Here is a 13,700-nt window from a genome sequence, read left to right as displayed (position 1 = left end):
CATTTATTTGGCTAGTCTGTCATCTGTCAATAATAGAAAGAAAAAAAGAATGAACGAATTAATTCAAACGAATTGAATTAATTAATAAATAATAATATTGACGCACATGCTTTTCTGTCTCATTATTGCAACATCTCTCTCTAATAACTGCATAAAGCCGGGAACACACTTTAGGGCCGGTTATGAATGTAATTTGATACTTTGACTGATCATGCCCGCGCGTGTTCAGTGCGTTCAGTCTGTGTTCAAAGTCGGTGTTTAAAATCTGCTGCAGTCGATCATGTCGATGAAAACAGTCAGAGAATGTGTCAGCTAGTCGTGTGTCCCCAGCATTAGTCTGCTATCAGCGGCTCAAACCTCCGTTACTAACTCTGAAATGACGTTTTGGAATTAGCAACGGAGGCATGGGATTAGATGCGTAAGAAATTAGTCCTACATACAAGAGCGTTTTAATGACAAAAACTTTACAAACGTCTTGAAATACATAATCTGAACAATGTTTCGAGGTGTGGTAACTGTAGTATAAGCGGAATAATTGACTTCAGGCCGTTGAATTATTAGAAAAATAATGCACACCCGAGGTGTAACGGCCACTCCGCTTCGCGTCGTGACCGCATTACCACCTGGGGTGTGCATTATTTTTCTAATAATTCAACGGCCTGTCGTCAATTATTCCTTACTTACTGAAATATGTAAATACGATTATAAATATATTCTTATTTATATAATATTCATATTTAATAACTTAATAGTATGCAATAAATAACTATTTAAATAAGTATATATGAATTTTTATATATATATATATATATATATATATATATATATATATATATACACACACACACACACACACACATCTACATAGTTATATTAATTTCACTATATTAATTTCAATATTATGCAATAAATTACTATATATATATATATATTATATATATATAATATTTATATTAATTTCATATAATATTCATATACAATAACTCAATAATGCAATACAATAAATGACACAACTGAAATACTTAAAAATTAATATAAATATATTAATGTAATATTAATAACATATATTTATATTCTTACCTCTATTATAATGGTACTATTTTTCCATTTGTATTTTATTTTTATTATAAATATATACAATATTTGTTTTCTATAATAAACTGTTTGATTGTGATCCCTGACGTCCATGAGTAACATTATCTAAATTAAATCAACATTATTAAACTTAAATCATGTATTATGTTGAAGTTCCAAATAAAGTGACAGGCTGAGTCTGAAATCGCCCCCTATACCCTCAAATATAAATATCAAATTTATTGCAGGTCATATAGGGCATTATTTGAGGGCACAGCCATTTGTAGTGGTGTCCGAAACCATAGTGGACTTTATTGAGTGCACTCATTCTATCCCACACTGCACCAAAATAACGAGTGAACAGCCGATGTATGCTCAACGACTGTCTGAATTCGTTTACTCGTTTTCATTCACTCCTTCAAGTGACCAGTATCAGTGGACTAACGTAGGGAATAGTGAACGAGGGTTTAGGGGGCGATTTCGGATTCAGCCGCAGTGTTCTTTGCAGACCCTGATTAACTGCACCTCTGCACCGCCTCCTCCAGCTGTCGAATGGTTTGCTCTTTGCCTGTAGAAGCAGATAGCGCCTCCTCTAGTTTCTGAGCGGTACTGCAGGCTTCACGCTCCTTATCGTCCAGAGAGCTCTTCAGGTGACTGATGCGTCTCTCGGCCTGGACGTACACTTCTTCAGACTCCTGCAGCTGGAATTCAACAGAAAGTATAAGTCAAACGAAACTAAATTCGTTTGAATGGCCTACATAAGAACCTTTATACCATGGTCTGGGTGAATACTCGATTCTGATTGGCTGCAGGGTGTCCATTAAAAAGTGATAGAGGACACCTAGTAAAGGAGTTCTGGTGAAACTGACCGTTTACCGTTCAAAATTAATTAATAAATGCGCTGGCTACATCAGCTGTGAGTAACCATAGCAACAGGCAGTAAACTGAAGGGTTCTACATCAGCTGTGAGTAACCATAGCAACAGGCAGTAAACTGAAGGGTTCTACGAGCTGAGCGGACTATAAATATCTCCGGTTGCTAAATAAACCGTCAGGCGTAACCAGGGAAACCAAGTTATTGTTTGTAAAAACTTTAGATTTCGATTGTAAAACTAATTAAAATATAAACTAATGTTTTAAAAATGTGTTATTTGGCAAGTGACCATGGTATAAGCCGGTTAATGCCCTTCGAGGGGTCCATTGTCAGGTATTAATGGACTTCGGCGGAGGCAACCGTCCGACGCGGTTCACGCCTCGCCGTCGTCCATTAATACCTGACAATGGACACCTCGTCGTGCATTAACCCTTACATATTTGTCTATAGCAACTTCATTTATCTAATTAATGAATATGCATGCAGAAAATAATGAATGAACATATATTGTTCCTGAGACTCCAGTTACATGTTTTCAGGAAGTATTGGGTACCTTGGCCTTCAATCGGTCCATGTCCTTGAGTGTGCGCGCCTTCTCTTCCTCGAGGTCGTTGCGGTACCGCGTGTTGACCTCCAGAGAGGCCTCACACATGGACAGCTTCTTCAGACTGTCGGCCAGTTCCTGCTGCAGCTGTCGAAGAGAGGTCTGCAAACACACAACATAGCTTCATTCTCTCATTGGATCATCTTCCTTTTACATTATATCACACTGGGTCTACACCGGATGTGTGTACCATGCTGAGAAGTTGCTGTCTACATTTCAAGTGTCCATTCAGTTGACCAATGACATTTTATTTTGTGTCGCACTGCAGAGCTATTCTGGCCATTTTCTTTTCTTTGTCTGTAAAAAATCTTGTCGATTTTTTTATTTATTATTATTGTTTTTTACTTATTTTATACTATTATATACAGCGCACTACTGTTCAAAAGTTGAGGGTCAGTAGCATCTTCTTCTGCTCACAAAGCCTGCATTTATTTGATCGAAAATACAGTAAAAACAGTAATATTGTGAAACTTTTTGAATATATTTTAAATTTTATTTTAAATTTTTATTTTTAAGCACAGCTGAATTTTTTGCATAATTACTCCAGTCTTCAGTGTCACATGATCCTTCAGAAATCATTCTCATATTTTAATATTAAGCAGTTTTGCTGCTTAATTATTTTTAAGGAAACTGATGCATTTTTTTCAAGGATTCTTTGGTGAATAGAAAGTTCAAAAGAACAGCATTTATTTGAAATAGAAATATTTTGCAACATTATAAATGTTGTTCCTGTCATGTCAATTTAATGTGTCCTTGTTGAATAGAAGTATTTATTTTGAATACTTCAAATAACTTTTGAATGGTGTATATATTATATAATTAATGATTTAGTATACGTATATTTTAGTCATTTAGTCAAGTGTAAAATGATTTTGCTATTGTAAATTAAACTATTCCAAATCAGTTTTATACCAATGAATAGCTGAAAATAAAGTTGGATTTCATTTCAATGTTTTTTTACAGTAGTGTTTCTGTCACTCTTCATAAAGGAAATGAATATGCATACTGAAATAGTATGCATATTAATTGGCTTATTTAAAAAAGAAGCCATTCTCTGTGTCTCTACCTCTCTCTCAGCTTTCTCCTGCTCTAGTTTGTAGTTCTGCTCTCTCAGCTCGCCATTCGTCCTCGCCAGCTCTTTGCTTCTCTCCTCCACCAGTTGGACTCTCTCCTCTCCGTCCGCACGTAACTGGTTCAGCATTTCGGCAAAGTTTTGATGCACATCTGTTACAGCTTTGTCCTTCGCCGAGCCCTTGTTGAGTGCCTCCTCCAGCTGCTGTCGTAGCAGCGCGCCCTCGCTCTGAGCCTGGGCCAGACGCTCCTGCAATGCTTCCAGTTTGGCCCCGGCACGGCTTGCCAGCTCCCGTTCGCTCAGTACCGTGGCCTCCTGTTCTTTGAGTTTGGCCTGGGCCTGGTCTTTCTCCCGGGCCAGAGTCTCCAACAGCACGACCTTCTCCGCGATGGTCAGAGAGTTGCGGTGACACTCGTTCTCCAGGCTGTTGGCACGCGCCTCGGCCTTGCTGAGTTTCTGGGAGAGGGACTGGATGGTGTCCCGCTGGGTGCTGGACTCAAAGATGTGTTTTTCCTGTGTACGCTGATGCTCCTCACGGTCTCGCTGGAGTGTGCGCTCTGCATCTGTGCGGGACGCCTGACATCTCTCGGCCTCCTGTAGCGCCGCCTGCAGTCGTGCCCTGCTCGCCTCGGCCTCCGCCTCCAGTTGCTGCCTCACCTGCCTCTCGTGCTCCAGTTTAGCTGTGACCACTGAGCATTCGGCCTTCAGCGCGCCGAGCTGCCCGTTGTACTGGAACACGGTCTGGGCCAAGGCCTCCTCGCTCAGTTTCATGTCCCTGCGTGTGTCCTCCAGTCTCTCGCGTAGAGCGTCTCTCTCCTCCGCCAGTCGTGACTCTTCTTGCCGGCTGTGACACTGCGAGCGGTCCAGCTCGGCCCGAGAGCTGTTCAGCTCATCCTGAAGGGCTCGGTTTTGTTGCATCAACTCTCGCTCACGGTCTGATGCCTCTGTTAGCTGGGACATGGCCTGAGAACATCAGTAATTGACATGCGACAAACACATTTAGCATTGTTTTAAAACGAAACAGTACGTGGCTTGATTGCACTGGAGTGATCGGCTCTATAACACGGTAAGTTAATGCCTAAGTGCAGGTCATTAGGACAAAGCCTGAAAATCTGACCAATCACATGTCAGAGAACAGGATTAGAGCAGTTGGGTTACAGTGAAGATCTGCTGAATGCTGTAAGTTCACTGCTTATATGTGGTAAACTTAACATATTTTATTAAATAAGGGAAGAGGGGAATTGTAATTTAAATATTTAAATATGAACAGTTTTCAGATTTAGGTAGGCCTACATTGGTAATTTGTTCTCAATTATTTTCATATTCTTCATGGTTTCTTAGAAGGGATGGACTAAAGCACCAAAGCAATGATGTCACTGCTTATTTGATTGTAAAGCTATGATGTCACTGCATATGTGATCATAAAGACATGACCACTGATTTGGGGAATTTGTTCTCAGTTATGCTCATATTCTTTATGGTTTCTTAAATGGGATGTGATATAAGCTGCAGAGCTATGACATCACTGCATATTTGACTGTAAAGATATGATGTCAGTGCATGTATGACTGTATGATGTCACTGCATATTTTATTGTTAAGCTATGACGTCACTAAGCACATGTGGCTGTAAAGATATTACATCACTGCATATGTGACTACATGCATTTGTTATTCGCAATGAATTTACTGACTGATTTCCTGACATTTCTAAATATTCCCCGGCAAACACACAATGGTACCTCATTGCTCTTGTTGAGGTTTCGGAGGTTCTCCTCCTCGATGTCCTGCTGCTTACGCAGGTGGTTGTTGAGCAACTCCTCGTGTAGGGCGCGAGCACTGCGCTCATGAGAGAGGAGACGCTGAGACTCGTCTCTATCCTCCTCAAGCTAAACATACAAACACACACACACATACAAACTGTTATGCGCTGGCTTTACCAGCAGGGGCCTGTAAAATCTAACAGTCTGCTGCTGTTGACCTGTTTGATGCTGTTCTTCAGGGCTCTGATCTCCAGTTCCAGACTCCGGACTTTCAGCTCGGCTTTGTGGCGCTCCTCGGCCTCTGCCCGCTGCTGCTCCTCTTTCCTCTGTAGCTGCTCACGGGTTTTATTATACAGCATGAGAGCGCTTTGATGCTTTTCCTGTTCCTGTCTCAAAAGAAACCTTTCATGAGGAGAGAGAGAGAGAGAGAGAGAGAGAGAGAGAGAGAGAGAGAGAGAGAAGAGAGAGAGTCAATGGCACTGTTCCAAGCCCTGGTGAGCATCTGACCTCCTTCCACGTGCATTGAGTTGAGCTCACTTGAGATTGTTCATGTCCGTTTCCAGCTCCAGTCTGAGATGTTCTAGGCTGGACTTGCTGCCTCTGATCTCATCCAGCAGGATCTTGAGCTCGTTGCGTTCTTGCTCCAGCTGAGAGGTTTTATCCGCCAGACGACTGTGCCTGTCTCTCTCCCTCTGGATTGTGCGCTCATACTCATGAAACATGTTTTGTAGTTTCACTACGCTCACTGAGTCTGCAGGGTGGACATAAGACACAGGGAACTTAAGCAAACATCTGAATTTGCTGGACACCTTGATTATAGGTAACCTAATAGTTTATTACCAGCTGACTGGATCAGAGCGACTCACCCATAAAGCTCGAGTCGAGCTGTTTGAAGAGCAGAGATGCGTTGCGGTATCCAGATACTGGAGTCTCCAGCTCTTCAGTGGCTGTGTCAGAAGACTGGGTGAGATCTTCAAAATCATCCGCCATCTCCAGCTCTCCAGTGCTCTGCATAGGAGACAATAAAAGTCAATAAAACAATGAGTATCTTGTGTTAAAGTCACCATAACACCAAATTTAAAAAAAATGTTTTGGGAAAATTGCAGTATTTATTATAAATGATTTATCTGTGCACATATTTTTTTTAATTCATATGCCCTTGTGATCTTTCATCAAAACCCCCTTCCTCTTGCAGCGACATCTCTTCTCTGATGGCGTTTACTGGCATGAATACAGGGCAACCTGTCACTCACATCAGCAAACCACAACCATCCAATCAATTCCCTCCATGAACAAAATCAAGTCCCGCCCTACAGGTCCCAGAAGTCGTTTCAATTAAGATATACGTCACAATAGGGAAGGAAAAGCTATTGCAAATTCATACTGACTTTAAACTGGTAAATTTATAATGAGTATTATTTGATAGTATTACAAATATTTTCCTTCTTATTCTCAAAGGTGCAATTTGGTAATCACTGCAGGGTTCCCACACCTTTGTTAACTTCAAATTCAAGGACCTTTCAAGGACTTTCCAGGTCCAATACCCTCAAATTCAAGGACTTAATGTGGGGACACATTTCAAGTGAGAGCAAGGTTACATTGTGTTACCTCGCAAGATACATTGTTACAGTTTTGCGCGCATGAACGTCATGGCAACGTACAACACAAAGTACCTCACGCGGGAAACATTTAACGTAACGCGTAAATGCGCGTAACTAACGATAATCAAGCAAGTTAGCATGCATTGGCCACAAAGCGTTGGCGAAATAAAACATTAGCGGACTGACGTGAATAATATGGAATTTTTTCCCAGAAAACTTCTTGCACAAAATAAATTCAAGCACTTTCAAGGACCTGTATCTACAGTATGTGTGTTTATTTTCAAGAACTTTCCAGGGCCTTGAAATCTTTTTTTTCCAGATTCACAAACTTTCAAGGATTTAATGGACCCGTGGGAACCCTGCCACTGTAATAAACAAACACTACAGGGGTTACCTTATCAAGAAAGAAATTCACCTGCTCTTTCTTACGCCTTGAAGACGGAGACCTGCCAGAACAGAGGGGTAAGGAAGAGAAAACATGATTTTAGACAAGTTTATCTTTAATCAGACAACAACAGCCCACCGGAGAGCAGGTGTGGTGCTCTAAAATGAAGATATAATGCAGTATTCGCTTAAAAAAATGTAATATTATAACAAGGCCTAAATGGAATCTGCACTCTTTTCATTTGTCTTCTACACTGATTGTTGGGAAAAGTTGTGGAATTTTGTTGAATGATTTACGCTTCATTTTTATCATTAGCTTATCAAATTATTCACAATATTTTTCATATTTGGTAGAATTCTATGGGCACAGATTCTGTACAGGCCAAGTTATCCTTCTAATGTCGCTGCTGCAACACTGCAACATATAAAAATCTATATTTTATAATGAAGCTGCATTAAAAAGCATGTAAATACTGCATGTATACCTCCTGTCCTCCTCCGACAGCTCACTTAAAGTACTATCATCAAAGACAGACTCGAGGTCTCCGTTATGGCGGGTCGCAGGCCGGGAGGGTTTTCCCTGCAGCGGGGGAGGAGCTACACAGAGATTTCTCGCTTGGCTACCTACAGTTTTCTTTTCCTCCTCCTTTTCATCTTCCTCACCATGTGGTGGTGCCCTGTCAGTACTGGAGGTACACAGATCTCAACATGAAGTTGAAATGAAAGATTTAACTAAAATAAACAAATGTCAACTTCACAGCCTCCACCTGGGAAACACCCAGAAAAGAAATAGATGATACCAGAAGCAAAATCAGAGCGTCAGCAAAGACCTGATGGCTATTTCTGCTGTGTTTTCATCAGAATGAAACATAACAGACGGACAAATTAAAAATATAACACAATCGTTGTACACCATGGCTACAGACTTTGTTTTTGATTGCATGCATATTCATTAAAAATAGAAAAAGAAAAAAAAAATCTATAAATGTGCATAAAAATTTGTTTGTGCTCAACTGGGGCACTTTTTTTATCCGATAAGAAGACACAAACTACAATGGAACCACATTTAACTAATGAAATCCCTTGATGCGCAACAAAAAAGCTCAGAGGATGTGATTGGATATCTGGACTAACCAGCGGACCAATCGCATCACAGCATCTCAAATGTTTGTTTGGTCATTCTGAAATGCCTGAGCCAAAGTCTGTCTTCAGAATGATTTAGTTTAATGTGTCTCACACGATTGCGTTCCTAAACACTAGGCATCCGAAGGGTCATTCACGATTTCCCCCGATTGCAGCAGCTTCCATTTTCATTACAGATATTTTCCACCAATTTCCCAGGACGCATGGGACTGAAAGGCTGCTTTATTTTATGTGATATTCCCATTTTGTGCATAAGTTAAACTTGCAACTTTGAAAGAAAGCACAGCTTATGTGATCGGATCAAAAAAGAAATTCTCCCTTCACATTAACTCCATCTACTGTACTGTAGTAATGTGACATATATACCTTCTTGGACTTCTTGACAGATGTCTGGGTGAAACACTACCCTCTCTTCCCAAAGACCTGCCGTCAGCCATCCCTTCCTGTCGAGGTTTTGGGTTCCCAGAGTTGGTGTCAGTTTTCTTCCCTTTTCCTTGGTCAAGTTCAGCTCGTCCCCTGGATCCTCCAGAATCCCATAAAGCACTGGGCTGGCGTTCTCCCCTCATAACATCGGTCTGTTCCTTACCACCCTAAACAGAAGATATTAAGGAAAGACAATTCTCGATTTAAACCCACTTCTGGGAAATGTTAATGCATTTATCGATTTAGCCAATTGATCATGCAAAACATTCATATACAGTCATATACAAGACAAAACACCACACAATACAGCATGTCTTCTTTTCTTATTTAAAAAGAAGCGCCAGCAACATAAAAACACTTCAAGCCAACATCAACGGAGGAGTTCCGACCACAGAGGGTTAAAAAACGGTGGTTGAAAACTCATCAGTTGAGACGCATCATAAAAACACACACTAACACTTAGTAAGACAGATCTTCAGGGAGATGAGGAGAGATCTTCAGACAGCTGAAGAAAACCATCCTTGGCACACATGCACACGACAGATGAGGTGTGAACTGACGCCCATTTGTGGCTTCAAGTGAATCATTTGACACCAGTGCATAAAATTAACTGATAAATATTTAATAGAGTGACAGACTGAATTCAAGACAGGTGCTGGTCAGGTCACACTGACATCTTACAAACATTAAGACAGATACAGGACAACATGGAACAAGGGACCCCGTGAAATCCAGCTTCGTAGCCCATGTCTTTTAGCATATTACTAACGGTTGAATCATTAATTGACTATTAATTTGCCAATGTAGCATCATACTACTGTCTAAAACGGTTATTGTTGCACAATGTGAACTCGAATTGTTGCACTACGAACATTACGAACACAGCACAAATTAGGATTCGCTAGGATGTGGTGCAAATTAAAAGGTGGCTTTTATAAATATAAAAATGCACATAATAAAATTATTAAAAATGAAAATGAAATGAAAACTGAAAATCTAAAAATAAAAGCCAATTCAAAATACTAACTTAACATTCAAAACAGTAAATAATTAGCCTGGGAAAACCCAGACAAACTTCCGGCAAATTTAGATTTGCTCTACAAGTAGTCTGGCAAAGAGCCCATTCAAGCCCATTTCTAATCCGTCCAAATCGAGGCACCAATCAGAAACGTTGAGGCGGGCTTTACACGATGATGATCGCTCTGATTGGTTTTAGGTCTATCCAATTGCGCCCAGAGGCATTTGAGCGACGTCCGTTGGTGAAGCGCACCAACTTTTAAATGAATTATTATATTCAAATAGGCAAACACATGAGGACAGTCTCCATGAAAGACCCACTGGCAGATGAACGTGCTGCTACATTTCTCTCCGAAACGGTAGGAAATAAAATTAGATTTAATAGAGTATTTTAACTGTGACAAGATGATTGACAGGGCAGTTTACGTGACAGGATGCACGCGACAGATCCGTCCGATAAAGATGACGAAGTAGTGTGTCCCAAAGCTTGCCTACTTTTTTGCTACACATTCAAAAGTAAATACCTTTTCTTCACAAAAAGAGTACATACTTTTATGGCGTAGTGTAACTTAGGCGAATTGGGATATGGCTTTACACGATGATGATCGCTCTGATTGGTTTTAGGTCTATCCAATTGCGCCCAGAGGCATTTGAGCGACATCCGTTGGTGACGCCCCTTTGGAAATGAGTTATTAATGAAGCTTTGCCAGACCATAACTCAGTTACTACTGAGAATGGTCTGGTTTTAACCAGGCTACTAAATAATACTAAAATAATACAGATTTCATGGGGTCTTAAAATGCATGAAGAGTGCAAATTATATGAAAACACTGGAATGAGTAGAAATGCTAGTATAAAAAACGCTGGCAAGACAATAGCTCCGTTTCAAAAACTAGCGTTCTGCCTTGCTTAATATATAGCCTCCTGCCTTCTAAGGCACAATGCTAACCATCATGAAACCTCACAAATGACTGATTTGAAGGATTTATATAGGCAGCAAGTTCAATGTGAATATTTACAAATGTACAATTACAACATTTAAATGTTTTTCTAAGTGCATGCATCACTTAGCATTTTGCTAAGTGTTAAATGCATCACGCTATAAATGCAATGCATCGCACGATTTGCACCATAATCACATATTTAAAGATAGAGTGTCAACTTAATGACAGATTTAAAATACCCGTCTTTGGTAAAACAATGCATCTCTGAAAGCAGCATTTCAAACAGCCATTATCATGTTTATGATGCCTTAAAATGCTGTCTAGGTAGGCAGCTCACTAGGTTTGGAACAGAGCTAATGATTAGCATAACCAGAGATCGTGGAAGAGTTGTGTAATTTGGCTGGTCAGCGTCTGGTCAGTATTATAAGATGACAGAACAGACGGTTCTGTTTTTGAAGCTGGAGCTTTTCCCCGGAGCTTTTAGACCTCATATTTTGAGTTTACATGAATGAAGAAACAAGGAAGACAGAGGCAAAGCTGAAAGTCTTCATTTGTTATAAAGGTTTATCTGAGACTCCTCCCGGGGTCCTACCTCAAGTCTGGACTTCCACAGGCCCTCGTCAACCTCGTCGGAGTCAGAAGAAAGCACTTCTAGAATTTTAGGTGGGACTTTTAGCTCATTCTCAGCAAGTAATGGGGGTCTGTAAAGCTCTTCAGGTTCTTCTTCTTCTACACCAAATCCAGATTCTTGTTGACAGTTTTCTTTGCTTTCACTATTAGCTCCCTCATTATCATCAGTGCCATCTGCTCGGTTCTCTGGCTGCTGGGCCTCATACGTAAGGGATTCTGGGATGATTTGAGGGTTGTGTTGATCACTGGGAAGCTCTGCATCGCTGACCTCAACGCTAACCGTGCGGTGGACGCTTTCGGACTGCGAGTCCTCCAGACCTGACTCTCTCTGCTCAGGGATGGGCAAAAGTATGGCACTTCTCGCACGGGCGGTGGGCCGCACTATTGGCTCTCCCTCTTCCTCACTAGAATCATCCTCATCCGCTTCCTTTTCCACCTCTTTTATTTCCTCTTCATCTTTCTGTTGTGCTTGTTGCCATTCCTGCTCCAAAAGGTCACCCGGTTCCTTGTGCTCCAGTTCTCCGAACTTCTCTTTTAGTTCAGCAGCCACATTTTTGTATTGGGACTTGGTCTCCTTTTTTTCAGTCTCCACCCAGATTTTCTCATAGCGTTCCTCCCAGGGAATCTCATCGGTTTTCTCATCTTGTCCGTCCTCTCTAGGAGAGGTTGGGAGCTTCAACGGTTCATTAGATGGCTTATTTATGTCTACAGAAGACGTTTGTAATGCCTCTCTTGCCTTTATTTGCATAATTGGACAAAAGAATAGAATTAACAATGAAAAACTAGAACAAGTCTGGGTAACAAGGACTTCAGACCAAACTTAGGACACAAGCACGTGACTCGTGCCAACATTTAAAACTGTATCACGGTCACAAACACCACTTTTAACTAAAATAATGCACAAAGGAAGCACATGGTGACATTAAAGACCAAATCCACTGAAGACAAAGCAAACATCACTGTAGTTTCCAATTATAGCTAAGGCAAAAAACTGTGCTTTCAACAATTACAGGAGAGTTCTCCAATTTTAAATAAATTAATAAAATGATAAAAGGAAAACCAGATTAAGCTTTTGTTTTCATTCTTGAAAAGTGTCTGTAAAGTACTCGCTATCTAAAATGTAATTATTCGATTTTAATTTATTTTTAGCGAGTACTTTTCACTGTGAAAATTACAATCATTAAAAATATATATATTTTGGCACGTAGTTTGCAGACATTTTCAAACCAGGTTTTCAGTTTTATTTATTAATTTATTTAAAATTGGCAGAAACTCTTCCATAGAGTTTGTTAAATGAATTACGCCCACCTGATCTGCATTTTCACTTGCGTCAGAACTGTTTTCACTCTCATCATCTTCAGCTTTGGGTTCCTGCTGATGAACTGAAGAGAAATTCAGACACATTACTAAACAATATTAAAACAGTGAACAGTGTACTGAACCCTGAATGTTCATCTTTACATTAAAGAGATTTACCTGCGTTGGGCTCAGTGACGTTTGGCAGTGAATTTGTTGTCTTGGCTGGATTGGAGGTGTCTGTATCCCAGTCTGATTCTGTGCATCAATAAACCATTTACTCAGAAATTCACCAGAAATGTTGATATGTTTCATTATCATAAAGATTTCTAGTTTCACCTTCACTCTCTGGCCTCTGATTCGAGTCCAAGCGCAGTCGTGGCAGTGGTCGTGGCTTTGAGCTGCCGTTTGGATTGAGAGATCGTGGACTAGGAAGAGGTTGTGTGCTTGAGGTTGTGGGTTTGTTTCTCTCTGGACTGGCTTCTTCATGTTCTTTGGTGTCAACTTCCTGCTGCTGGGGTGTTATGGGTAATGCAGAAGCTGCTGGGCTTTCAAACACCGTTTCCTCCTCTAGCTTATGAACTGGGAAGTTCTTACTGGCCTTACTGGTGGTGCTGGCGGAGTCCCAGTCTGACGCATCTATGAGAGGAAGTGAAAACAAATGAAAAATGCAAACCCAAAAGAGACTATCTTCACTGCCAGTGTGACCTTTCATTGACATTTTCACTGAAAATCTTTCAAAATAAGCAGATTCACAAAAAGTATTTTTTTTTAATTAAATTTATATTTATTTTTAGCCATTTTGCCATTTGATAGAAGATGGAAAAGACCAGGGAAATGGGAAAATGGCAAGCTGAACTGAACCCTTTGCAACCCA

At 40.4% G+C, this 13,700-nt stretch overlaps 1 protein-coding gene across 12 annotated transcripts in view; it reads right to left on the bottom strand.

Moving 5' to 3' along the window:
- The window catches only part of ankrd26 (ankyrin repeat domain containing 26), a 36,766-nt gene that overhangs the window by 11,813 nt on the left and 11,253 nt on the right, over nt 1-13,700 (bottom strand). For 6 of the 12 annotated variants that reach the window (XM_082160011.1, XM_082160018.1, XM_082160015.1 and 3 more), the window contains 14 exons: nt 13,163-13,462; nt 13,004-13,081; nt 12,836-12,909; nt 11,490-12,263; nt 8,880-9,103; nt 7,856-8,056; nt 7,381-7,432; nt 6,252-6,393; nt 5,923-6,136; nt 5,604-5,787; nt 5,365-5,511; nt 3,618-4,586; nt 2,501-2,653; nt 1,600-1,775 (listed from right to left, as the gene is read on the bottom strand). In XM_082160011.1, the coding sequence (XP_082016137.1) occupies nt 1,600-1,775; nt 2,501-2,653; nt 3,618-4,586; nt 5,365-5,511; nt 5,604-5,787; nt 5,923-6,136; nt 6,252-6,393; nt 7,381-7,432; nt 7,856-8,056; nt 8,880-9,103; nt 11,490-12,263; nt 12,836-12,909; nt 13,004-13,081; nt 13,163-13,462 (3,688 nt within the window). The remainder of the gene's footprint in view (nt 1-1,599; nt 1,776-2,500; nt 2,654-3,617; nt 4,587-5,364; nt 5,512-5,603; nt 5,788-5,922; nt 6,137-6,251; nt 6,394-7,380; nt 7,433-7,855; nt 8,057-8,879; nt 9,104-11,489; nt 12,264-12,835; nt 12,910-13,003; nt 13,082-13,162; nt 13,463-13,700) is intronic. The other 6 variants (XM_082160017.1, XM_082160014.1, XM_082160016.1 and 3 more) reach the window with 5 other exon arrangements.

The sequence above is a fragment of the Leuciscus leuciscus genome (assembly GCF_965113295.1).
Source record: "Leuciscus leuciscus genome assembly, chromosome: 25".
Taxonomy (NCBI): Eukaryota; Metazoa; Chordata; class Actinopteri; order Cypriniformes; family Leuciscidae; genus Leuciscus; species Leuciscus leuciscus.
The sequence above is the reverse complement of the archived record's forward strand: the minus strand, read 5'-3'. Positions and strand labels throughout refer to the sequence as shown.